At 41.0% G+C, this 27,177-nt stretch overlaps 1 protein-coding gene and 1 long non-coding RNA gene across 6 annotated transcripts in view; one reads left to right on the forward strand and one right to left on the reverse strand.

Annotated features, from left to right (window-relative positions):
- Nucleotides 1–25,773, forward strand: part of NDST3 (N-deacetylase and N-sulfotransferase 3) — a 113,919-nt gene extending 88,146 nt beyond the window's left edge. Inside the window, exons 7-14 of the mRNA XM_045537371.1 lie at nt 104–286; nt 2,525–2,621; nt 9,104–9,227; nt 12,404–12,578; nt 15,442–15,612; nt 17,275–17,384; nt 23,479–23,581; nt 25,230–25,773. Coding sequence (XP_045393327.1) covers nt 104–286; nt 2,525–2,621; nt 9,104–9,227; nt 12,404–12,578; nt 15,442–15,612; nt 17,275–17,384; nt 23,479–23,581; nt 25,230–25,349 — 1,083 coding nt within the window. The 3' untranslated portion in view covers nt 25,350–25,773. The remainder of the gene's footprint in view (nt 1–103; nt 287–2,524; nt 2,622–9,103; nt 9,228–12,403; nt 12,579–15,441; nt 15,613–17,274; nt 17,385–23,478; nt 23,582–25,229) is intronic.
- On the reverse strand, nt 4,980–27,177 carry LOC123627693. Of its 5 annotated transcripts, none has more exons than XR_006731430.1 (4): nt 27,083–27,177; nt 25,643–25,735; nt 24,929–25,096; nt 4,980–5,663 (listed from the first exon to the last, which is right to left on the reverse strand). It is a non-coding gene; the product is annotated as an uncharacterized LOC123627693 (long non-coding RNA). The 5 variants fall into 5 exon arrangements; XR_006731428.1 differs by lacking the exon at nt 4,980–5,663 and adding an exon at nt 6,604–6,644; XR_006731427.1 differs by lacking the exon at nt 4,980–5,663 and adding an exon at nt 12,015–14,470.

The following is a 27,177-nucleotide window of genomic DNA, read 5'->3' on the forward strand; positions in this document are numbered from 1 at the left end:
CTGTGCAAAGACTAAAGGGAAAAAACTAGCGTTGCTGTGGTTACACTGCCCTCTAGTGTTAAGGTGACGGGTGTTTACACCGAACTTCGTTTGCCTTTTTCAGATCAGCATTTTCATGACCCACTTGTCCAACTACGGGAACGACCGGCTGGGCTTATACACGTTTGTGAATCTGGCCAACTTCGTGCAGAGCTGGACCAACCTGCGACTGCAGACTCTGCCCCCGATGCAGCTGGCCCACAAGTACTTTGAGCTGTTTCCTGATCAGAAAGACCCTCTCTGGCAGGTAAGGTGGGTCCAGTGACTGGTGTAAATAATCAAATACAGACACCTCTTTGATAGTTCTGTGACATAATCCAGATGTGAAAAGGAAAGGCATCTGAGAAACAGCTGTACATGTTTGAAACGTTAGTGCATTTGAGGCAGTGCTGCTTCCTGGATTGTAGTCTCGCATTATCGCTACACGGTGAGCCAGATTCTCTGTTCTCGCCCATCAGAAGTGTTTGCGTTTTGAAAGCTCAGTGAGGGATGCAGTGAATGTAACTCTCAATCGGGAGTGAGAGATCGATTTCAGGTGGCAACAGCTCAAGAGTAGAAGGTGGCAAGGGGGCAGGTGGCCGGCTGGGTGGCCTGGAACACATCCCCATGTCCCTAATGTCTCTGAGAAGGGTTCAGAAGTGACTTCTGCCTTCTGAAACATGGGGTACACCAGCAGCCACAGGACGTGGGCAGCTTTCAAAAGTATTAATGGGGACTACTTGGACATGGGGGTGAGTGTTTCATAGGAAAATCCCTGAGCTTCCTAAGAGAGAACGAACGCCGCACTAATAGGACACGCTCAAACTGTTCTAGGAGTAACTCACATTTCAAAGCATAGACTCGTGGCATAGAATTGCAGGAAACTACTTTGAATTTCAGTTGTCAGCTCCCTGATCTGTGGAAACTAGTAATTTTAGCAAACGGTTACATGGTGCTGACTATGTGTCAAGACTGGGCACTGGACATGTGTTATCTGATTTACTCCTCACAACTTCCCTGTGTGGTAGGTACAGTTATTATTTGCGTTTTACAGATGAGGAAACTGAGGCACAGAAAGGCTGAGTCAGTTATGCAAGGTCACACGGCTAGTGTGTCACAAGGTAGAGTCGGTTCTAGGCCCGTCCGGCTCCAGAGGCTGTGCTGCTAATCCCTGTGCCAAATGGTGCCAGAGTTACAGCCCCCGCTGCTGCTGAAACAGTCACAATCTTGAACAGCAGAGCCCAGTAAATCTCACAGACCGAGGCTGTGGTCAGCTCTGAACTCGACAGTCAGCTCACCCAGGCTTTGAACTGTGTGCTCGTTACCTCCTGAGCTCGGATCGGCGGCTCCGAGAAGAAAGTAGCTGCACATCTAGCAGGTTAAGGCCGGTGGTTGGTGACCTGTGACTGCGTCACTTTTCGGTTGTCATAATAAACATCTTTTCATCTCCACCACTGCGAAACATCACCATGTTAGCCCCTGAAAAGATATGGAACTTTCCTGCTAATTGAACACCTTATTTTTAAACTGAAATCATTATTATTTCAGGTGACAAGTCTATAATGATTTTTTTCCAGAACAGCAGCCAAAAAGAATATCCTCACTTTCATCGCAACATCTGCTGCTTATTAAAATAAGCAGGGTTATTTAACTTCACGTTTCCACAGAAGTAATTGAATAGAAATAGAAAACGTTCCTGTCTGCCTGCCCATTCCTGAAATCATATTAAAGAATACTTTAATCCTTCCCCCTTTTCCGTGTAATACTTACTTTGCAGTTAAAACAATGGGTGTTCTCGGTACGTCTTGCACGGTGGGAGTTGGTGTGAAGTGTTACAGACCAAAAGCAGAATCCCTAAAGTAGTAATTCACCTTTATTGTTACCCTTTTGCTAAAATTTAGCACTTTTTAGCATCATACTCTTGTAAAGTTACATTTTTAGATACGCATTTAGGGACCTCTGAAGGCAGCTGAAAGGAACATGCTGTCTCTTTGGTATTATTATGGCCAGATGTCTTTCCCTTTGAAGCACAGCAGGAAAGCTCAAGGTTACTTAGAATAAAAATATGACACCTTATATTTCAGTTATTTATTGAATACTGGGGATGTATCTTCTTTTAGGTTAGCAGGAAGCAGAGTCTCTGCGCCACAAGCTCAATGTTAAAGAAAAAGAAAAGGAAAAACTTAAAACATAGAAACTGCCAGTAGCAAAAATATATGTGTAAAACAGCAAAATCTATGTATGAAACTCTCAGCGCTATGAGGCTGTTTACCCAGAGTGGAAATATCTCCCCTCCTCCACCTGCTCAGCAGACTCAACTTCTACATGGAGAGGAGTTATTCACAGCTTTGTGATGCCACTTTCGGGCTTTCATTCTTAAAAAAATCAGTGTCATTTTTCCCCCCGTTGTGTCCTAGGATATCAGTTAAGGGCAGAAGTTGGAAAAGCTGGCACATGGTGGACACACACACACGCAACTCTATCTCTGTATTCTTCTCCCGCTTAGAATCCTTGTGATGACAAACGCCACAGAGACATTTGGTCTAAAGAAAAAACCTGTGATCGCTTACCAAAATTCCTGGTAATAGGACCTCAGAAAACTGGTGAGAACTTTTTGTGTTATGATTAACCAAACAGTGTAAAAATCTTGACAAACAGACGAGTTCTTGTCACAGTGAGTTCATAAACTTCCTATAAACACTGATGAATGAATAACATGCTTTTCTCGGACATAATCTTTAGTTAGCTCAATAATGTACTTAAATGTTTGTCAAACTGTTTTTTAAAGTGAAAAGAATTAAATAGATGTCACACAGTTTGACTATCCAGCAGCCAGTTCGGTAGCGTGTTATTTTGTTTCCAAAGGTCTTTTTTGCCCTACATGAATTTCATCTGTGTATTTTTAATTGAATTTTTAAAATTTTATTTTTTTAATTAATTGAACATATTTATGGGTTTCATAGTGATGTTTCAATACATATAATGTATAGCGGTCAGATCACAGTAATTAGCACATTCATCATCTAAACATTTATCAGTTCTTTGTGTTGGAAAGATTCAACATCCTCTAGTGATTTCCAGCTGTATATCATGGTTGACTGTAGTCATCCTACAGCGGTCTAGAGCGCTAGAACGTGTTCCTCCCAGCTAGCTGTTATCTTGTATCCTTTAACAAATCCCTCCCTATCCCGTTTTCCCCCCTTGCCCTTCTCAGCCTCTAGTATCTTCTGTTCTACTTTTTACTTCTGTGAGATCAACTTACTTTTTTACCTTCCACATAGGAATGAGAACATGTGGTTTTTAGCTTTCTGTGCCCAGCATCTTTCACTTAATATAATGAGCTCTGGTTCCATCCATGCTGCCATGAATGACAGGATTTCATTCTTTTTTCTGGCTGAATAGTATTGCACTGTGTATATGTACCACAGTTTCTTTACCCATTCATCTGTTGTTAGACACCCGGTGGATTCCACATCTTGACTATCGTAAATAGTGCTACAGTAAACATGGCGGTGCACATGTCTCTTTGATATACTACTGATTTCCTTTCTTTTGGATAAATGCCTGGTAGTGGGATTTCTGGATCATATGGTAGTTCTATTCGTAATTTTATGGGGAACCTCCATACTGTTTTCCCCAGTGGCTGTACTAGTTTACATTCCCACCCATGTAAACATGTTCCCATTTCTCCATATCCTCACCAGAATTTGTTAATTTTTGTCTTTTTGATGATAGCCATCCTAACTGGGATGAGATGATACCTCATTGTGGTTTTGATTTGCATTTCCCTGATGATTAGTGATGCTGAGCATTTTTTTCATATATTTGTTGGCCATTTGTATGTCTTTTTTTGAGAAATGTCTGTTCAGATCACTGGCCCATTTTGCAATTGGATTGTCTGTTTAGTCTGTTGTTTAAGTTCTCAGTTGTATTTTTTACTTCATTCATTGAATTCTTTGGGTCTAGGATTTCCTTTAGGTTTTTTTTTTTAAATATATCTATCTCTGTTGAATTTCTCATTTATATGATGAATTGTTACCCTGATTTTATTGTGTTGTTTATCTGTATTCTTTTGCATCTCACTGAGTTTCCTTAAAAGTATTACTTGGAATTCTTTTTCTGCCATTTCATGTATTTCCTTTTGATTAGGATCTGTTATTGGGGAATTATTGTTTTCCTTGGTGGTGTAATATTTCCTTGCTTTTTCACGTTTTACGTGTTCCTATGTTGATCTCTGTGCACCTGCTGGAGAAGTCGCCTCTTCCAATTTTATGGAGTAGGTTTCATAGGGAAGGACTTTTTCTTATGAATGGGTTTTTAGGTTTTGGTTTGGTGGGGTGCATTGACTTTGGTTCTAAGTGGGTGCAGTAGTTTCTGTGTAGTTTCTTCAGCTGTAATCCACATCAGTGATGTTTGCAAGTGTCTCAGTGGCCTCGGCTAAGAAAGTTTATGGTGGTAGTGGTGTGACTTTGCCAGGGGTGGGCGTGGTGGCCTGTTTCTCAGGTTAGGGGTGCATGTGTGCACATGATGGGTCTGCCATCATGGGGCTGGCTTGCTAGGCTTGGGGCCACAGGGCTTTACTCTACCCAGGGGCGTGAACACACAGTTGCTCAGCCCACCTGGGGGCATGCCTGCCAGGAGCAGCCTGCAGGGCTGTTTCTCAGACCCAGGATGTGGGCACAGCTGCCCAGCTGGCCTGGGGGTGTGTCTACCAGGGGTTGCCACGAGGCTGCTTCTGAGGCCTGGGATGTGGGCACACGGCTGCTTGCTTGGCCTGGGGCAGCCCAGGGGGCTGTTTCTTAGGTTTGGAACACATTTTCCATAAAAGTAGTTCTCTTAGGTCACCATGTTCCTGATAGAGTGTATCTGTAAACTGTTTCTTACAGAGATGACTATTTTTTTAAAAGTCTAAAAGATGTTTGACAAGCAGAATTCCTAGACATAAACAAAACTTTGTGCCAAGGAAGGTATTTATTCATACCCAGGAGAAATCTTTTTCACTTTCTTTAAATTGGTATGCAATTTTTCTCTCAAAAACTTCTGTTTCTGTAAGAATTGGTATTAAAATGAAGCCCAGTGGAAGCTTTAAAATGCCAGACATTCATGCTGTTACCTGCATGATAAATTATTAGCAGCTCTTGGATTCTGGCTTCACAGAGAACAGCCGTTTCAATCATATTATTTGCTATGGGGAATAAATACATTCCGTTTCCTCGTCTCTCTAGACATAACTGAGTAGAATTCTATACAATGTACATAGGGAGTTTAGTCTATTCATTTTTTCCTGAGTCCCATCTGCAGATATCAATCTGAAAACAATAATAAATATGACAAATACTTTTCTTGCCCTTATTTATTTCACTCGTCCTCATCTGTCTCCGGTCAAAAGGCAACTAGGAAAACCTTTAAACCAAAGTGTCCTCAGTGAACTCTCACCGTCATCACAGAACCGTGTCCTTCCGGGTCACAGGTGACAGCGTGGCATGTCAGTTTGCTTCAGAAAGCCCTGAAGGATAGACTTCCTCTCGTGTTGGACTGGATAGACAGGCATTTTCATATGATGACTAGGTGGCAGAATTAGTACTTGTCATCTTAAACTCAACTGGGTTTCCGAATATTGGTTACAATTTGGATATGACGTTTACCTTTGGAAGAGAATTTTTATAGAAATTGATTTTTTCCTAGTTTTATTGAGGTACATTGACATACAATATAATTCACCCATTTTAAATGTACAATTTAACGAATTTTGGATATTGTACATAGTTGTATAACCACGACTATTGATACATGCAAGACACAGAACAGCTGTTACCCTAAAAACGTTTCTCCACGGCCCTTCGCAGTCGTCCCCCACCTCACCCCAGGCCTGGCCATAGCCCACCACTTTCTGCCACTGTGATTCTGCCTTTTCTGGAATTTCTTGTAAATGGAAGGACATAGTATGTAATCTTTTGTGTTTGACTTCTTTCACTTAGCGCATAATACTTTTGAGATTCATCCACGCTGTCGTGTATATCAATATATTGTGAAATTGATTTTTTTAATTAGACAAAAATATCTTCTCATATCAGTTATATGAGAATTAAATAGCTTCATTTTAACTACAGTTTTGTCCAAAGTATTTTTCTAGATAGTTTTGCAGAGACTTCTAGTTGTCTGGATATTCAAATATTTCTGCATGTTGAGACTAACAAAAATATAAAAACTGAAGCATTATTGGATGGTTACTTAAATGTGTGTCTATGATTATGTAGTTGAATTACCACTGAAAAAATATACATACAGGATGGTTTAGACAGAATTCAGAGACCACAACTTAACAACTTTTTGACCACTGGTAACTTATATTATCTCTTTTACTGACTATGCAATTATATTACATCCATATTTTATTTTTGTCTAATTAATTCTGGTCTTGGAAGCCTGTTAACCAGCCTGAGCAACAGAGCAAGACCCTACCTCTACAAAAAAAATAGAAAAATTACCCGGGCATGGTGGCGCATGCCTGTAGTCCCAGCTACTTGGGAGCCTGAGGCAGGAGGATCGCTTGGGCCCAGGAGTTTGAGGTTGCGGTGAGCTAGGATGATGCCACTGCATGCTAGCCTGGGTGACAGAGTGAGACCCTGTCTCAAAAAAAGAGGGGGCAGTTAAAAGCAAACAATACAATTTAGTACAATTCTTAAAATTCAGAAAAGAATATTTTCAGTTGATCTAAAAAAGGAATTAATCTGTTTTCTTTTTTCACGTTGTAATAATTATGCTTCTTATTCCCACAAAGATTTAGTCTTTTCAGTTTAAAAAAAGTGCCTTTTGCATTTTTGAATTATATCTCAATTATATACTTAATATATTTATTATAATTATAAATTATATCTTGATGAAGTTATTATTTTTTGAAGTATCTTTCAAATATTCCAATATGGCACTAATTAGGTACTTTCACATGGATTATCTCACTTGACCCTCATAAAACCCTGATAGCTAAGTATTTTCTTCCCCACTAAACAGATGCAAAAACTAAGACTCAAGAGGTTAAATAATTTTTGTTCAAATCCACACAGCTGGTATCAGCAATAAAACTCTTGATCCTAGAATTTACCTGACTCCAAAGAACATGCTCGTTCCAGTGTACTGTAGATTTCAAGTACTAGAGCACATTGTTTCATACTTCTTCTAAGACAGTGATTCCCAAAGGATGGTGATCAGACCAGCAGTTTAAGCATTACCAGAGAACTTGTTAGAAATGCAGATTCTTAGGCCAGACCATAGACCTGCTAAATGAGAAATTCCGGGATAGAGCCCAGCTGTCTGTGTTTTAACAAGCCCTCCAGGTGACTCTGATGTGTGCTGAAGTTTGAGGACCACTGTTGCAAGTCAAGCGTGTGAAGAACATTTTTACTTTGTATATCATAGATTCCTACGTTTCATTCTCTGTAGTAATCTATGATTGTAGATAGAGTATTCGTTCTTTTTTTTTTTTTTTGAGACAGAGTCTCACTCTGTTGCCCAGGATAGAGTGCTGTGGCGTCAGCCTCGCTCACAGCAACTTCAAACTCCTGGGCTCAAGCCATCCTCCCGCCTCAGCCTCCCGAGTAGCTGGGACTACAGGCATGTGCCACCATGCCCGGCTAATTTTTTTCTATATATATTTTTAGTTGGCCAGATAATTTCTTTCTATTTTTAGTAGAGACGGGGTCTCACTCTTGCTCAGGCTGGTCTCGAACTCCTGACCTCGAGCGATCCTCCCGCCTCGGCCTCCCAGAGTGCTAGGATTACAGGCGTGAGCCACCGCGCCCAGCCGAGTATTCGTTCTCGAGCTCAGATGTCATCTGGGAACACTGCCTCTTTCATCTTTTAGACAATATTGCTGTTGACAGAGTTACTGTAACTATTTTTCTGTTGTATAGGTACAGTAGATTTCATCATGATACTAAAGAAAGCTTATCAGAGATATCAGAAAATTCAAAACTTTGTACAAATGACAACATAGTATTATTATAAGAAAAATTAGAATAATAATTTCTCCAAGTGAGAGAAACAGTATCAGGCCACGTGTGATTACTAGTGCCAGCTACTGATCTGGAATGCAATTAACAGGTCCGCCCCGCAGATTGTATAATAGTGTAAATGACATCAGAGCAGGGAGGTAGAAACCAGAGGGTGTATTTCTCTCTAGGAGTACTGAATACATAGAAATATTTTTATATCATGATCTTATAAACACAGTCACAGTTGCAAGTGCATGATTAAATCTTTGACAAACTGAACCCAAACTGCCTTACTTTTTCTTTAGCAGTCTCACTAAACTGCACCTTTTACCTCCTAAGTTAGGTTTACAAAACACTAATTTTATAGTTTATGACGTTGCTCGCTTTTTAAAAAAAATCACAACCTTACTCCCAAATAGTCACAGATCTATATGGCTCCCTGGGATATGCCATTCTCTTTCCAATAAAATGCACATTTTATAAAGTATGTCACTAAGGACATACTTTTTTTCAAATTTAGCAATTTAAACAATTTTTGACTACCTTTTATATGCATGTAAGTGCATTCACACTTAAGCAAACTTGTTGAAAGATTCAATTGTCTTGAGTTGAACTGGCTTCCCTGGGCCTCAAGAAGAACTTTATAAGAAAACCCAACTCTCCGTTTGGTAACGTAGTATATGAATATATATGAATGTATACATTTCATTTATATAGGACTTCCTTAATGACAAAATGCCTTCAGGTACGCTATGTCTTTGCATCCTCAGAGAAAACCTACAAAATAAGGAAGGCAGGTGATTTCTCATTAAGGAGAGCGCAGATGAAGAGAAGCTAAAAGCCAAGGTCACAGAGCTGAGACCAACGGCCAGGGTTCTCCATCCCCTCCGCGGGCCTCTCCTACCCCTCACTGCCCCCCATTGTAGAATCTGCTGCTTTTAGAAAGCTCGTTATCTGTTCAGTTTAATTCAAGGAGTACTTATAGTGAATCTGATGGGATCACTGTAATAGTTAATTTATCAATGACTGTGAAGTGCTAATGGCAGGAAACTGTTTCTATGTCATTAATTTCTAAACCTCTGTTTCCTTTCCAGGTACCACTGCTTTGTACTTGTTCCTGGTTATGCATCCTTCCATCCTTAGTAACTCCCCCAGCCCAAAAACCTTTGAGGAGGTACAGTTCTTTAATAGAAATAACTACCACAGGGGGATTGATTGGTAAGATGGGTTATTAGTATAAATCTCAAAGTCTATGTACTGTGCACAGTGTACACGTAGCACTAATATTTAGTAACATATAAGTTTGCAGCCACAAATGTGAGTTACCCTCTGTGCCTTGGAAATTGACTGAATAACCTGGAAGAGCTCAGAAATGACTTATAACAAACTCTTCTCGGGTTACGAAGGGACTTCTTGACTCAAGAGGCCCACGTATAATTTCAGTTGGCATTTATTATCTTTGTTGGTAATTACAGATACGAAGTCAGAGAAATAGGATAGTACCCAGGACGTTCATTCTTCTCTACTCACAAGAAAACACTTTCACGTCTTTCTCTTCTTGTGCACTTTTCATTAAGTGATGCGATAGCCCAATATATATAATTTTGTATTTTACTTTGATATGCAGGATAAAAACCAAGTAAATAGAACTAGAAATGTGTGTATATTTCATGAATAATCAAAGCTATCAACAATATACAAAATTTAATTTTTTGCCTTTGAGTTGAAATTGAAAATATAGCAACCATCTGAAAAGTTAAAAAGTAAAAATGTCACATATACACAAAATATAATAATGTAGAAATAGACAGTACAAACTAACATGTTAATCATAAAAGTATCTAGAGGTCTTGCTATTAAGGTATAATACTGGACAGAGAGTGGTATAAAAGTGGAATGCTTATAATAACTCTAGAGCATAAACATTTTGCATGTATTTTAGCATAAGGAATCACATATGTTAACCTTTGTTGTCAAATTGCATGATCTCAATTTTGTAAGTATCAGCTCCCTCAAAAGTTGCTTGTGAATAGTCCAGATGGAAAGAAAAAGAGATGGACTGAATATAAATCGAGTTTACATTGAGCACCTACTAGGATTTACATATATTCTAATTGTTACATATTTCACTGCCAGTTCTTCAGTACAGGGTTTGATATTGATTAACTGCCGCTAAATAACAGCTGGGAATATGAAGAAACCACCAACGATTTCAGCTACTTTTTGACCACTGACTCAAATGAGTATGCAATTCATTTTCTCTAAATGTGAGCCTATGTGGGGGGCTTCTAGGTCCCACCCTGGAAATACGAACCTGAATTCCTTTTGTTTACTTGTTTATTCATCAAACATTTTTCAAGTGCCTACCAGCCAGCAGCGGCCGTGATACAGATACACAGGCAAACCAGAACTGGACCTGCCTTCTCTGAGCCTCTGGGGCCAGGACAGATCGACACACTGTAGGGCCAAGATCCAGACCTGCTTGAGGTCTTCAAAACCTAACTGTTCCAGATATGAAAGACTTTTAGGAAAATGGGGTGGATTTTAGAGGCTAAAACCTATGCCCTTTGTGTGTGTGTGTGGTTTTTGGAGCCTTTTTCAGAGCAAGCAAGCTTGAGACAAGCCTGGACCAAATTAGGATGTCGCTAGTGACCAGACACTCAGGATAACCTGAGCACCCCTGGAACCAGTGTGAGCTTCTAAACAAGGACCCTAAATTTCGGCACTTTCTATAAATAGAATGCACACTAGAGCAGGTAGCAGAGCAAACTTTCCAAAAACTTTTGTATAGCTCTTTCCCTCTAAGAGGGTGCCAGAATTACCCATCACCAACAAGGCAATTCCCAGGAAACAGAAAAGGATTTCTTTACTGCTCTGAGTCTCAAGACATCACTTCATTGCACCAGCTAAACTCTGCAATGTGTTGACAATTGGATCCTGCCAGAAGCTTCCTCGTGCAAGGTGACGTGATCTGACAGTTGAAAGTCTGTGATTGTCTCATGTGATCTTTCAGTCAAAAGAAAACAGCAAGGCCTGGTGAAGTGGCTCACGCCTGTAATCCTAGCACTCTGGGAGGCCAAGGCAGGCGGATCGTTTGAGCTCAGGAGTTCGAGACCAGCCTGAGCAAGAGCGAGACTCTGTCTCTACTAAAAATAGAAAGAAATTATGTGGACAACTAAAAATATATATAGAAAAAATCAGCTGGGCATGGTGGCGCATGCCTGTAGTCCCAGCTACTCGGGAGGCTGAGGTGGGAGGATCGCTTGAGCCCAGGAGTCTGAGGTTGCTGTGAGCTAGGCTGACGCCAGGGCACTCACTCTAGCCCGGGCAACAGAGCGAGACTCTGACTCAAAAAAAAAAAAAAAAAGAAAAGAAAACAGCACACTGTAAAAAGAAGTCATTGCATGACTGCTAATGACTCTTGTGTTCAGTAATTATTGAACCACCTTGTCTGTGTAGCCCAGAGTCGCGGTGGCTTAGGAATTGGCAGTGGGGGCTGAGGCCATCGTTAGAAAATGTAAACATCCCTACGAGTTATATTTTTGTAGCCTCTCTAAAAAAGCCCTTTTCCTCTAAAAGGCATCCCTGAGTGCTTCAGAAATATCTATTATTATGTGCTACATTAGTTATGTTTGACAACTTTTATAAAGGTGGAACATTAAACAAAATCCTGCATTTCAGCCTTTGAGCCTACAGGGTCCCTGCCTTTACCCCTCTGGTGATGTGAATTTTCACTTAAGGATGCAGGACCTGACCTTGGATTTCATACCTGGAAATATGTGTATGCTTTTTAGACTTTTCTTACAATTATTCTAAAGAGGGATATAAGTGATTCTAGATGAAAAAAAAATTCAGCAAATAGGCAGTATTTATAACAGATACATTCTGCACTTTGACACGATGTGGTTAAACAGAACACACCACAACACGTTAGTGGGAATGAAATTATTCTACTTGTGGTAAACATGTTTGGTTTATCCTCTTACGATGTCTTTGAACTGAACATAGTAGATTAATAATTTGTTTTAATCAAATCTTCTTTTCCAGCACTTACATTTTTCTCTGTACAGTATTTCTGCATTTAGATACATTTTATATAGTTAGGCTGAGTATTGCTGCAGTTTGATCACTCTGTGTCTGCATTTTTGTTATCTCTGTGTCGTTTTTGATATTAAACAAAACAAAAAGAAAATGTATTTACAAAAACATCTTCAAACTCCATTATTAGTGTTCTGGATATTTCCCCCTTGCTAACAAAGAGGGACAAATGCCCCAAGGAGAAGGTTTTTTTGTTTAGGAGACAAATGAATTTGGGGGACAACTTTAACATGTTCAGTCACCAGGATATGAGTATAAACTAGAGTCTTATTTTGAGGAAAATATTCCTGTTCTAGGTATATGGATTTCTTCCCAGTCCCGTCGAATGCCACCACGGACTTCCTGTTTGAGAAGAGTGCCAACTACTTCCACTCCGAGGAAGCACCTAAAAGAGCAGCCTCTCTGGTCCCCAAAGCCAAGATCATCACCATTCTTATCGACCCCTCGGACCGGGCCTACTCCTGGTACCAGGTGAGGAAGATACAGGCAGAATCCAACAGGTAGAGGGGGGTCCGGAGAGGGCAGGATGGCTTTTGGCAACAGTCACACCTCAGGTTCTAACAAAAGAGAAGATTTGCTACTTGTTTGATATTTACAGAAAATTGGATACATTTTTCTTTATTTTCATGGAGAAACTTTCTCCATTAAGTTTTTGTTCATTTTTAATCAATTTATTTAATAAAATTTGTTAATGCAATTAAGAAATTAAAATATACCAAAATATTATGTGCATATGTGTATCTGTGCTTCTACACATCTGCATTTTGAAAGCAAATGTTATAATAATTTAAAATGATTATTTTTCATCTAGTCCATGTGTATTCTATAAAGGGCCGGACAGCAAAAATGTCAGGCTCTGCAGGTTATGTGGTCTGTATGGCGACTCTCCCTTTGTATTTTGAAAGAAGCCACAGATAACATGTCAGTGAATGAACATGGCTGTGTTCCAATGAAACTGGATTCATAAAAACACAGGGCAGCCCACAGATTGCTGGCCCCAGCTACAACAGAGTTTAAATAACTGTTTTGTATTTAAAAAATAAAAAAAAGAAACTCAGTGGCAAAGCAGATATAAGAGTTCTTCATCCCTGAAAGCCCAGCCTGTCTGCACCTGTTCTAAGCCTCCTCATCTACTCATTGCCATTGTGTTTCTGATGTTGGCTAGAAGCTAGCGCTGTTACGATCACTTTGAAATAATTCAACAGACGCTAGTAATAATACTTATATATCAAATACATTTTACTTTAATATATCATGAAAAACGATAGCTAGAAAAAAAAGTTAAAACCTGTCCCAGTGATATTTTAATCACCGAATGGAACAGTTCAATAAAAAGCAGCCGAAATTATACATAAAAATGTAACAAAATTAACAGAGTCAGTGTTTTTACTTCCAGGACCCTTAGTTATCATTTCTGTTTTGTAACTTAAAAAACACTTTTCCTACTGTTCATGTGTTCATCTGTTCATAAACAATTTAAATGACTACCAGGTGCCAGATAGTAAGTGTGATTTGCAAATAAGCCGATAAATGCGGACGCTACACTTGACACTACGTTCAGTCTAGTTGGAGAAATGTGTCTAAATAAGCATATGATTAGAAAGTGGTGCGTGGTGGGCAGACACAGCGAGAAAGCCCGTCTGATGAAGACCCCAGGGAGAGGCAGCTTCCTAACCGGCTGCCTCAGGGGGGCCCAAAACCAGAACCGCTGGGCATTTCCCTGGAGGAGGGAAGGATTTGTAAGGGGGGAAGTTTAGGTAAAATTGAAACGAAGAATTGTTTTGATGGGGGCAAGGCAGGGCTGTGTGTCAAGGAGTCATCAGCAGGTCAGGGCTGAAAAACAGACTAAGGGTCCTGTTTCCTTGGAAACTTTAAAGTTAAGATAAATGAGGAATGTTGTGTTGTAGGAAAAGCCCTGAAATTGTCTGAAATCTGCAAGTGGGTTGGATACGAGGCTACTTCTCGGTGCTAAAGAGCTCACGTAGCTCACACCTCCAGGCAGGAGTGGGATGTTCCAGTCTCACTGCTGATGATGTTAAACAGCTCAGTCCTTGACAGGATGCCAGAGAATAAACTCCCCCAGCACTGAGTCCTTTTGTTATTTAACAAGAGCAGTTTTTCCAGGCTCACAAGAGGAGGAGCAGATTCTCAGGGAAGGTCATACAAAGCAGACGAAATCCTGGAGAGGCAAACCGGTGATAACCTGCATACCAGGATGTAGAGACACCCTCCAAAGCCAAGATCCAGAGAATTCCATACTAGTCGTTCGTGCAAAACCTGGAACCATCTTTTAAATCAAAATAGACGGCAAACTGCAAACTGACCGATTTGCGTTTGCACCTTTTACCTCGTCCACCAGGGATCTGGAGAAAAAAGAAATAAACCTTAATTGACTCAGAGAGGAAGAAGAAGATTGGAGCTTGGCAACCACTTAGCCCCTGAAAAATAGAGAATTTACAGAAAAAGAAGGTTTTCCAGCTGCAAGCTAACAAATATTACACACAGATCACAGTGGCAAAACGCAGGCTTTAACGAAGTCTAGTCGCGTTTGTAGTACAGTAATTTGACTCTCAATTGTAGAAAATTTGCTATTCAACCAGATGCAGTAAACATCCACAAACCCACCGCTAAGCCTCAATATTTATTGGTCAATTTAAGGAAAAGGTGATTTCCTCGAGCCCCTGGGCCCGTGCCAGAGCCATTAGGAAGCCCTTTCCCAGTTGGACTGCTGCTTTCTGCATCTTCTGCACAATAAATGACGGACTCACCGCAAAGGGGACCATTAAATAAAACAGTCTTGGCTTTCGGATGCTAGGTGACGTACGATAAAAGCTGTGGATTTCACATAACGTACACGTCAGAGTTGTTAGTAGTTTCTGCATTTAAAATAGCTGAGAGGGCTTTTCTAATCTAAGACTGCGTTACGAGACAGCAGAATTATTTGGCAGAACTAGCAGCGTGCTTGTGTCTCACGGCTATCCGCTGCACGGGATAAACCGTTTGCTGATGGGCTGCAGAGGGGACATTAAAAAGTTTCCTTCCAGAATAAAAGACACACACTAAGGAAACCACTCAGTAAAGCTGGCTAAGGAATCCTATCCACAAGAATTCAACTCCTGCCAAATAAGTTCTCAAACGTTTACTCTGGTCAGGGTCATAACTGTAAATCCTGATGCTCCAAGCAAACATTTTCATCCTTTGTTAATTTTAAAATAAATAACTCTTGAGCAGTGAGGCGGTCTTTGCTTTAGTTTTGAGCCGTGTCCTGAAGATTGATTTGTAATTATTTATGCTCGTGGCTCAGGTTGTTTAATCATCCGCCTTTCCCTCTTAGCATCAGCGATCGCACGAGGACCCCGCCGCTCTGCAGTTCAGCTTCTACGAGGTGATCTCGGCCGGGCCCTGGGCGCCCTCGGAGCTGCGGGCACTGCAGAAGCGCTGCCTGGTGCCGGGCCGGTACGCCAGCCACATCGAGAGGTGGCTTGTCCACTTCCCGCCCTTTCAGGTACGGAGCCCTGGTGACTTACATGATGTGACAGTCCCATTCACTGATGACTTCGCCTCAAGGATAAAGGTTTTACTCGTTACTAGCTTTTACTTTTTCGTTGTAAAAAACAAAACTGTGGCAGAGAAAAATAAAACAGGCAGAGGTAGAAAACTGTTTAATTTTTTTCCTAAGAGCGTTTGAGGATAATTCTCCCTGCTCTGTTTTCTAGCGCCTACCTTCCCTGACTGTAAAGAGCTTCAAAAGCCTTAGGTCGCTGGTTCTTACTCTGAGATGAATAAAGCTTGAAAGAGAAGCTCTCAACGAAACCACACAAACGCTGTTTTGCTTAATTAAGTACCGTTATTCCCCTTCTTTTTTTCTTTTTTTTTTTTTTTTTTTGAGACAGAGTCTCGCTCTGTCGCCCAGGCTACAGTGCCGTGGCATCAGCCTCGCTCACAGCAACCTCAAACTCCTGGGCTCAAGCGATCCTCCTGCCTCAGCCTCCCGAGTAGCTGGGACTACAGGCATCCGCCACCATGCCTGGCTAATTTTTTCTATATATATTTTTAGATGTCCATATAATTTCTTTCTATTTTTAGTAGAGACGGGGTCTCGCTCTTGTTTGGGCTGGTCTTGAACTCCCGACCTCGAGTGATCCTCCCACCTCGGCATTATTCCCCTTTGGAACCGCCGTGTGCTGCGTTCGTCTCAGTCCTCTTGCCTCTCTCTGTGCCTGGCACTGGCCCAGAGCACAAGGCCGGCCCCTCACTGGTCGCTTATGCAGCCCGGGGGCGTGGGACGCGGGAGCCTGGGCGCCTAGGACCGTGCTGTCCGGTGTTGTAGCCAGCACCATGTATGGCTATTTAAATTTATATTAAATTAAAAATTCAGTTCCTCGATTGCATTAGCCACATTTCAGGTGCTGGGTGGCTGCGTGTTAACCCCGGCGGCTGTGGAGCGTGTCTGTGACCACACAAGGCCCGTGGGCCAGGGCTGGTCCGGACGCAAGAGGAACATTGGAGAAGCGGTGCGGGCAGGGGCTGCCCTGCAGGCTCTGGGGGGGCTGTCGCGGTCTCTGTCGCAGCGTCCTGCTGGGCCCAGCGTCACCTAGTGGCACGCACAGTCTCCCTGTGGCCTCCTGAGCAATTCTGTCCCTGTTCGGGTCCTCTGGGAGCCTCACCTTCCCCCGCACGTGGTTATCCAGGTATTTCCTCAGACCTCGCAGTGCTGCCGCTGCGTGGGGCCCTGCAGGGCGCATCCTGGGACATGTCACACCTGGGCTGAGTGCGCCTTCCTCTTCCTCCTCCTCCTCCTCCGCGGCGCTGCTCCCCAGCCCGGAGGACAGAGTCACTGCTCTGCTTTCACACTCGGTTTCCACATGTGATTTCCTGTCCCATTTCTAAGCTTTCTTGATTCCCCTCAGCTGCCTTTTCTGTTTCCTGATGTTTACAGGACTTCTCAGATTGCCAAAGGTGAATGCGCGTAACTGGCATGATTTATGTCTTGTTCCGGGTCGGGAGTGAGGGTGACCTGTCACGCCTAAGGCCACCTGCAAACCCCCGGGACGGCGTCTCCTACGGGATAAGCTCAGAGGACAGAAATGGTTCGCTATACAGTTAACGGGTCGTTCTCAGCGTGCACTGGGTTGTTTTATGTTTGTTTGTTTCTTTGGTAATTTAGTTGCTGATTATTGATGGGCAACAGCTAAGAACTGACCCTGCTACAGTGATGGATGAAGTCCAGAAGTTTCTAGGAGTCTCTCCTCATTATAACTACTCGGAAGCTTTAACGTAAGTTTATATTCTAATTACTTTATTGAAATTTCAGGACAGCACTTGTTTTAGAGAAATTGTAGTTTGGTGATGCAATTTTTAGGGTAGCTTTTCTTCATATACTGATTATTTTTCAGTTTGGCATTAGCCACTTGGGAAGGAACATTTCAACAATATGCCAAAGAAATGGCCTAAATTCTCTGTTGATTCCTAATTGTGCAAAGATGTAAGTACGATGGGGAAAAAAAAAAAAACCAAATTAATTGTGCAAAGATGTCCCTTGAAAGGAAATTGAGAAACAAAACAGTTGTGAATCTTTAACAACTAACCTTAAAAGAGGAAGTAGGAACAGGTGATTAACTCGGGAGTCTAGGAGCTCACTCTTCTCTCTTTGTGCGATTTTCAGAAAGTGTCATACGGCAAAAAATAGCCCACGAGGTAGCTGAGTCAGAGACGTCGTGCTCTTAACCACACTTGCGGTTTTTGCCTGTCCGTCCTCACCCGCTGTGAGTGTACCCTGTCGCCTGGCCTTGAGAGGCCCCGGCACTTACAGCGCTGGTTTGGGCTGTTGGTTGGCTTGTGTGGCTTTTGCTGGTCTCCTCTGACTTTCTCAGGCAGTTGAGTCCCTGGGCTGGGACCGCAGGGAGAGGCTGGAGGGACCCCAGGGTTCAAAGAGGCTCTCGCTGCCAGGCCTCGCACACTACGTGCCTCGCTTCCCGCACCCCGGCTCTGACTGCGGGCTCCACGCAGTGGTGTCCAGTAAGGCCTCCAGAGCACTCTGCCCGGCACTCGGATCTATGAAGGTTGTGTATATCAGATGTGTGAAGGTTCTAGAACAACTGGAAGACACTGAGTCGAATGGACCATAGACCTGACTCTCACTATAAAAAAAATTTTTTGGCCGGGCGCAGTGGCTCACGCCTGTAATCCCAGCCCTCTGGGAGGCCGAGGTGGGAGGATCGCTCGAGGTCAGGAGTTCGAGACCAGCCTGAGTGAGACCCCATCTCTATTAAAAATAGAAATAAATTATCTGGACAACTAAAAATATATATAGAAAAAATCAGCTGGGCATGGAGGCACATGCCTGTGGTCCCAGCTGCTCGGGAGGCTGAGGCAGGAGGATCGCTTGAGCCCAGGAGTTTGAGGTTGCTGTGAGCTAGGCTGACACTATGGCACTCACTCTAGTCCGTGTGACAGAGTAAGACTCTGTCTCAAAAAAAAAAAAAAAAAAATTTTTTAATCTTAGGCTTATGGGCTGATCCTTAAAGAAACTGAAAAAGACTGTATCATGCAATTCTTCCATTGTAGTTTTTGGTATAAAGCTCAGTTCCATAGATAACTGGTTTTCCTTTTTTTTTTTTTAATGTACTGCTTATCTTATTTCCATTTAGAAAGTGAGAGGCAGGTTTCCTTTACCTGTCGGCATCCCTGACAGTAAACACTGGCAGGAAAACATGAAATACTGCTCATGTCTTGTGCAAATCACACGCAGAGGCGCGTGAGAGGGACACTTTTGTTTGGAGGACAAGGGAGCAGGTGGAACTCTGCAGTTTGGAGCTGCCTTGCTGAGAGCCGTTCACTTTGCTCTCATTATGAACCTCCTGGGCCTGTTTTCTGTGCTTGGTGCTGCCGGGTCTCGAGAGCTTGGTTCAAGCACCAGCGCAGACTCACGAGCCTCGGGTGTTCAGCATTCAACTTAACCTTAGAGAAAGCGGAACGAGTTTAGTCTGCAGTTAGAAATTCAAGTCCACTTTCTGTTTTCTATCTTTTTAAGTATCCCTGAGAAGAGAAAGCTTTTATTTTCTAAACAGCTTTCTCCTTCAAGCTGGCTTCTCTTTGGGTCTCTTATTGTGTGTAGAGAGCAAAGCACTGTATTTCAGTAAAAAGAAAAGTACAGTCTTCTATAAAGACAGAATCTGCTTCTTACGGCACGTCCTTGGCCTGCGTGCAGCGTGTGTGGCCCGTCCACACCCCGCTCAGCAGCCAGCTCTCGTTCGTCCCCACGGCTGAGAAAAGGTGGCGTCAACTTCAGAGAGTGTCACAGCAACATGCCACATACAGAGGACTGGGGGTCACTTTGTACCCGGCATGCATCGGCTAAAATTACCCATTATGTGATTCTCTGACCCTGGCTGGGGGCTCAGTGGGTGAAGGAGGGAGGTAAGATACGTGCGGTTTCTGGGCCAGCCGGGCACTCAGCTTCTTTCACATTTTGTCAGCCATCAGTCGGCCTGACACACCTTGCAGAACCTGGCAGTGCACGTGTCGTGGGGTATTTGGAGTTCCGTGTCATGGTCTTAGGTCTAATTTGATCTTCCTTCACCCCACGCCCTTGCAGTTATTTATCTGAACCCTGACCTCACAACTGAGTCACTCTTGTTAGAGTAATGACACTTTCCGTGGTGCTTGGCCAATGCTGGAAATGATGAGAGGTACAAGTATGGCCTCAGAAATGCCGCGTATACCAGGGGGCAAGAGATCCTTTGTATACTTTGTTATTCTTATTTTCCTGCCAGTGATAGTGAAGACCATCTCTTTGGGGCTTAAAAACATTTTTTTTTCATTTAAAGTTCTCTAAGGATGTACTAAACTGCAAACCAGTATGAATTCTCAGCTAACCACATAAATTCAGTGCTTTGCACACAGTAGAATAAATGAAAGAAACAAAGTCTATTTTTAGGGGGGGGGACTTTATTTTTTTATTCTTATTTCAGCATATTTGTAGGAGTACAAAAGTTTAGGTTACATATATTGCACTTGCCCCCCACCCCCCACCCCCGAGTCAGAGCTTCAAGCGTGTCCCTCCCCTAGACAGTGCACATAGCACTCATTATGTATGTATACACCCATCCCCTCCCCCCACATCTGCCCAACACCCGATCCATGTTATTCCTGAATGTGCTCTTAGGTGATGATCAGTGAAACCAATTTGATGGTGAGTACATGTGGTGCTGGTTTTTCCATTCTTGGGGTACTTCACTTAGTAGAATGGGTTCCAGCTCTACCCAGGAAAATACAAGAGGTGCTAGATCACCGTTGTTTCTTATAGCTGAGTAGTACTCCATGGTATACATGTACCACATTTTATTAATCCACTCATGTATTGATGGGCACGTGGGTTGTTTCCACATCTTTGCAATTGTGAATTGTGCTGCTGTAAACATTCTAGTGCAGATGTCTTTTTATAGACTATCTTTTGTTCTTTTGGGTAGATGCCCAGTAATGGGATTGCTGGATCAAATGGTAGGTCTATTTGAATCTGTTTAAGGTATCTCCATATTGCTTTCCCCAGGGGTTGCACTAGTTTGCAGTCCCACCAGCAGTGTGTGAGTGTTTCTGTCTCTCCGTATCCACGACAACATTTATTGTTTTAGGACTTTTTGATAAAGGCCATTCTCACTGGAGATAAGTGGTATCTCATTGTGGTTTTGATTTGCATTTCCCTGATGATTAGAGATGTTGAGCATTTTTTCATATGTTTGTTGGCCATTGTTCTGTCTTCTTTTGAAAAGATTCTGTTCAAGTCCTTTGCCCACTTTTTGATAGTGTTGTTTGATTTTTTCTTGCTGATTTTCCTGAGTTCTAAATAGATTGTAGTTATGGGGCCTTTATCAAATGTGTAGCATGCGAATATTTTCTCCCATTCTGTAAGTTGTCTGTTTGTTCTCATGACAGTTTCTTTGGCTGTGCAGAAACTTTTTAATTTGATCAGGTCCCATTTATTTATTTTTGTTGTTGCTGTGATTGCCTTTGGGGTCTTCATAAATTCTTTGCCTAGGCCAATGTCTGTAAGAGTATTTCCCACATTTTCTTCTAGAATTCTAATAGTTTCACACCTGAGGTTTAAGTCTGTTATCCACTGTGATTTGATTTTTGTGAGAGGTGAAAGGTGTGGGTCCTGTTTCAGTCTCCTACATGTGGCTATCCAGTTTTCCCAGCACCATTTATTGAGTAAGGAATCTTTTCCCCAGTGTATGTTTTTGTCTGCCTTGTCAAAGATTAGATGGCTATAGGAGGATGGTTTTATATCTGATTCTCAGTTCTGTTCCATTTGTCTGTGTCCCTGTTTTTGTGCCAACACCAAGCTGATTTAATAACCACAGCCTTGTAGCATAGTTTGAATACAAAAATTTGCTATGTGTTTTTCCCTATGTTTTCTCCCAAAATTTTTATTAGTTTTAGCACTTAAATTTAGGTCAATAATCCATTTCAAGTTAATTTTTATATACAGTGTGAGGTGTAAGGGTCAATGTTCACGTTTCCCAGATAGATATCAATTTTTCTTGTGCAATCTGTATGAAAAACTAATCTTTTCGCATTGAATTACCTTGGCTCCTATTTTTTGAAAATCAGTTGCCCACAGACGGGCAGGTCCACGTCTGCACTCTTATTTCGCTCCGCTGGGCCACTGATGCCGGCACCGCATTGCCTGGAGTCAGAAAATGTTGACATCAGTAGTGTCAGATCTGCAGCTCTGCTCTTTGTTTTCAAAGTCAGGACCTTCTCTAGGTCCTTTAAATTTCCATGCAGTTTCCAGTCATTTGAATTTCTACTAACAAGAGAGTCCACTGGAGTTTTGATTGGAATCACACTGAATCTATAGATAGGTTTGGAGAGAGCTGATATTCTACAAATATTTAGTCTTCTGATAGATTTGATAGATGTGGATAGACTTAACGGTACAAGTGGGTTCTGGTGACACGGATGAACTGTATAGAAGTGCTGTCTGGTTTTTTAGCGAACCCATCCCCGAACAGTGCTCACTGCGCCTCAGAGGTAGTTTTTCTTCCCTCACCCCCTTTGCAGTCTCCCCCCTTCTAAGTCTCCGGTGTCCACTGTATCAGTCCGTGCACCTGCGCACCGTGTGGCTTAGCTCCCACATGTGGTATGTGGTTTTCCACTCCTGTGTTGAGAAGCAGCATCTGAGAAGTAATGACCCTAAGTGATAATTCTTTCTAATGGAGAAGGAGATGTGGCAACAGAGTTACTGAATAAAAAAAGCAATGTGGAAGAATTGTCATTTCTTGTTTTTTGGTTTTGGGGTCTCACTTTGTTGCCCAGGCTGGGGTCCAACTCTTGCCCTCAAGCAATCCTCCCTCTTTGGCCTCCCAAAGTGCTAGGATTACAGGCATGAGCCACTGCACCCAGCCAGAATTATCATTTCTGACAATTACTTTCACTTTTATATCTAAGCATGGAAATAACTGCTTTATTTATAATACAAAATAGACCTAGAGACCAGTAAAAAAGAAAAGGCCCTGACTCTAGAGTCAGGAAGCTTAGACTTATGACCTGAATACTGAAAAAGTATATAGTCTAAGATAAATAAACCTTGACAAACATTTTCTTCTTTTTCATTTTTTTATTCAACTAATGTTTACAACAGGCAAACACTATGTATGCAAAGTGCCATAAAATGGGAAGAATCCTACACATGATATCCTTCAGAGGTTATAATGAAAACACAAATGAGAAACTTACATGAAATATTCTGGCAAACTAAAACATAAAATTTGATGTGCTTCTATTATTTTATTATAGTTATGGCATCAAAATGCCATTTATAGGTGCTATTACTTTAATACAGAGCTCATGCCAAAAGAAGAAGGTAGCTCTGGAAGAAAAATAGATTAGAGACAGAAAATCCGAAAAGTAACCGCTCCATGGCCCACCAAAACCCTTTCTCTCCCATTGTCCTATAGGTTGTAAGATATGAGTACCATGTAAATCCATAGACATAGATGAAGATTGACTTTTCATTTTAAATCCTACAAAAAAAAAAAATTAGTGGGCTTGAAACTTACGAATTTTTTCCTTCTAGATGAAGAGGTAGTTTTGTTACCTTCTATTAACAGGAGAACTTCCACTGGAAATTTTCCTATTAGAAATCTGGCAAACTCACAGATATAACAGATGGACTGAGAATTCAGAAGTATGCCAAAAGACTTTATGCCAAGGGATGTAGTTTAAAAACAAAACAAAACAAAAAAGTTTCTCTGGTTATAGATTGTTATCACTGATATCCAAATAAAAATGTTTATGTATTGGTCATTATATCTTATGAATTGCTTGAAAAATAATTTGTGGGTTTTTTGTATTTTTATTTTTCTAGGTTTGATTCGCATAAAGGTTTCTGGTGTCAGCTATTGGAAGAAGGTAAAACAAAATGCCTTGGAAAGAGCAAAGGAAGGAAATACCCTCCAATGGATTCTGATGTAAGTACAGAGCTTAAAAATACAAACTAAATAAGCAAAATGATAAAAAAAAAAGAATGTCATAGCTACTTTCTTAGAAAACTAAAGTCAAAATTCAGCCTAAAGTCAAAATGAAAAGTGACATTTTGATTTTAGTACATGTAGACTGCTTGTTTTGATTTTTCCAATGATATATTATTACCTATCATGCAAGAACAAAGTAAAACAATAGAATTTGACATTTTGAATAAAAACAAAAAGATAACAGCTCATTCCAAAAAGAACGATACCTGCACAGACATTTGAGCGTAAATGTTAACTGAAACCGAGACAGGAAATATATCAATTGGAAAGTGAAAACAGGACCAAAAGATTTCCATTTTGTTTCACTGCCTACGTCACTCTGTAGTAGGAAGTGTGGCCTGGGTAATGATATTAATTACTAACATAGTATGCTCGGCTCTGAACTGTTAATATGCTAATGCAATTAAAGCATTAATGTATTTCCCAAACGTCTAACATACTAGAAGGTAATTTAGGCTTTGGGGCAGGGGGACATGCACTTTGTGGTATGCATCTAGCCCCTCATGGTGGTTTTGTTTAGAATAGTGATGTGATCACGTAATGCCGCATTTTCTCAGTTTGCATACCCTGTGTTTTGACTTTAGTGCTTATTTCATATAAAGATTTATTAATATTTTTATTTCATATTCAGTCCGGTTAGTATACAGTTTGGATAAAAGAATGTAGGTAGATTATGATTTATAATTTTTCTAGATCTCATAAATTAAAATAATTATTTGGGATTTTTCCCCCCCCACAATGTTTAATACATTATGTTAACTGGTCTGAGAAATCCTAAGGTGAGCTGAACTGATTTGCATACTTTTCTCTAATAAGACTTTCAGGGCCACTTTTTGTGCCAGCCCGATGGTGACGGCCCGTCCTCCATAGGCTGATGCTGAGATTCCTGGAGGAGGGCGCTGTCGTTTTGATAAGTTGCATTCTCAGAACTCCAGTTTTCATTGGCTGATTATTAAAATACACCTTCAGCGCACTATGAAAACAATCCCAACCCATTAAAAGAAACTAAAGTGCAATTTCTATTGTATTTTAAGAAAGTAATATAGAATATATCATTTTCATTTATGTCAAAGCTATTTCCCTACGTATTTATCAAGGCTGCAATGTTTAAAAGACACTGAAGCATCCCTTTCTTAGCATTTCGTTTTACTCTGGTCCAACACAGACATACTGAGACATAATGCTAAATTTGGTGGTAGAGAAAGGTAAGAAAAACACAACTTTTCAGAAGAGCAATTCTTCTAGATCTCTTAACAAGGTCATGGTGATACATCTTGGGTTTACCTGAGGGAGTGAAGTGCTGGTTCCTACAGTAGAGTCCAAAGAGGAGGAAATAAAACCGTGCGGGGCCGGGTGGGGCAGGCAGGGCTGTGCCCATGCGGTTCACCGCCTCCTCGAATAGAACATGCCGTCACCTGTCTCGGGACCATCGCCAAAACATCCCAGGGTGACCTAAACATTGCACATGCTCACCGTAAACTTTAACCCAGATATGGTATACTCGATACTGATTTAAGTCAGAGTCTATGAAACCTACTTCAATAAACAAAATGAAATGTGCTTTTATCCCTCCCGCCCCGCGCAGAGCAGAGCATTTCTGTCGAGCTACTACCGAGAGCACAACGTGGAGCTCTCGAAGCTGCTGCACAGACTGGGGCAGCCGCTGCCGTCCTGGCTCAGACAGGAGCTGCAGAAGGTGAGATAGCACTGACAGAAACTTCTGGAGACTTCAGCCGCCATGTAAAATGCACCTTTTCCAAAGCTTCCAGAAGCTACCAAAAGGCTGTTGAAAATATACCTCTTCACATGAGAAAAAAGAACAAAGTTCCTTCCATGTGCTGGCATGTGGATGATTAGAAAAAAAGAAAAAGTGTGTTACAAGCCTTGAGGCCTATGGTCTTTCTCTTAACCCATACCTGAGCCCGTGGGAGTATCGTAGACTACTGTGCACTTACGTATATTAAATGCAGAACTGTCCCATTTCATAGTAATACTTACACTTTTATGTATCAGCTAAGATTGTGTCTCTGTAGATTTTTAGACTGCTGTTTGCCTGTACAATGTTTTCTTATTCTTTGATTCTATGAAGTCCTACAAAACAAGAAGCAAAATAAACATCACAATGTAGCATAAAATGTCAAAAGCTGTTAACACTCATGAAAAATGCTTGCCAAAATTCAAATCCACTGAAGTGTTTAGAAATAACTGTAACTTATAATTTGTGCTAGATCAGGGAGTGGAAAAGTTATATATGAGCTTTATCTGCATCAACAAAAAGATAAGTGCGATAGCAAAAAAAAAAAAAAGTGATTTGTCATAGTCTAGTGCATTTATGTAAAGATTACTAACTCCTCCGTCATAATGTAACTGTTATACTGAAATATATATTGTAAAACTGTCAGATGGTAAATGGAAACACATCGAATATGCCAAAAGAGTAAATAATCATGTAAAGTGTACTGACTAAATTCTCTAAAAGGGAGAACATCACTGAGAACTCTGTGTCCACCTGCTGCAAATCTATTCCAGTAGTCCTCACAGTTCTACAGAAATGCATGCACAGAATCTAAAGTATGTGTCATCTCCAGAAACAGACTGACTTAAATGTGAATAGTTTTTTTTTTTATGTCCCCCAGAGCAAAATCTAGTAAATGAAAACTAAGGACAGTTTCCCTAGATGATGTGTTTAGGCTATTTACATTTAAATTATTGAAAAACAACATTTTTCCAGGTAGTTCAAAATAAAATTATGTAACGTAGAGATTTATAACAAAAAGTTAATGTATGATTTGTAATCCAGTATTTACAATGATACTTTTGATACAAGGCAGAGAAACACTAGCATATTTTTAAATATTTCATACATCACTCTGGGGGAAGATAACAAAACATTTAAACGTATGGATTACCTACTAAATTAAAGCAGAAAGTACAAAGATGAGCAAAGCATGCTCTTGAAATATATTTACACTTAAATTTTAAGTGATATACATGACTAATAAAGTATTCAAAAAAGAAAAGGGAAGTCATACTTATTTTCCTGTTAACATTTACTTAATTTTCAAATGTACTCCATGGTACACATTTGAAAATTAAATAAATTCCCTGCTATAATTATAAGCCTTTATAAAATGTTATCACAGGTATGATTAGAAAAACAAGATATGCAAGGAAAATCTCTAGCAAAAATATTTTCATTGTTATTACAACGTGTAAAACTATCAGTTATTTGTGAGCAAACTGTGAGATCCTTCCACTTATTAGTCTATAAAATCTTTAGCGTATATTACAATTACTAAGTAAATGTTCTTTTAAAGTTTTACGTACCCAAAGGATACACTAAGTTTTAAACAAACTATTAGCAGAAAAAATTGGAGAAAGAACCAGTTTTTAAGACCCCCCCCCCCCAACTGCAAAAGCAAAGTCACTTGGACACACCTGGTAAACTGAGTCTGCAGGCTCCCCAGCTGCCTCTGTGAGGCCACACGCGCCAAACATGCCAGGAAAGTTATCACAGTATTGCGTCGCCGCCA

This window comes from Lemur catta, chromosome 26 (genome assembly GCF_020740605.2).
Source record: "Lemur catta isolate mLemCat1 chromosome 26, mLemCat1.pri, whole genome shotgun sequence".
Taxonomy (NCBI): Eukaryota; Metazoa; Chordata; class Mammalia; order Primates; family Lemuridae; genus Lemur; species Lemur catta.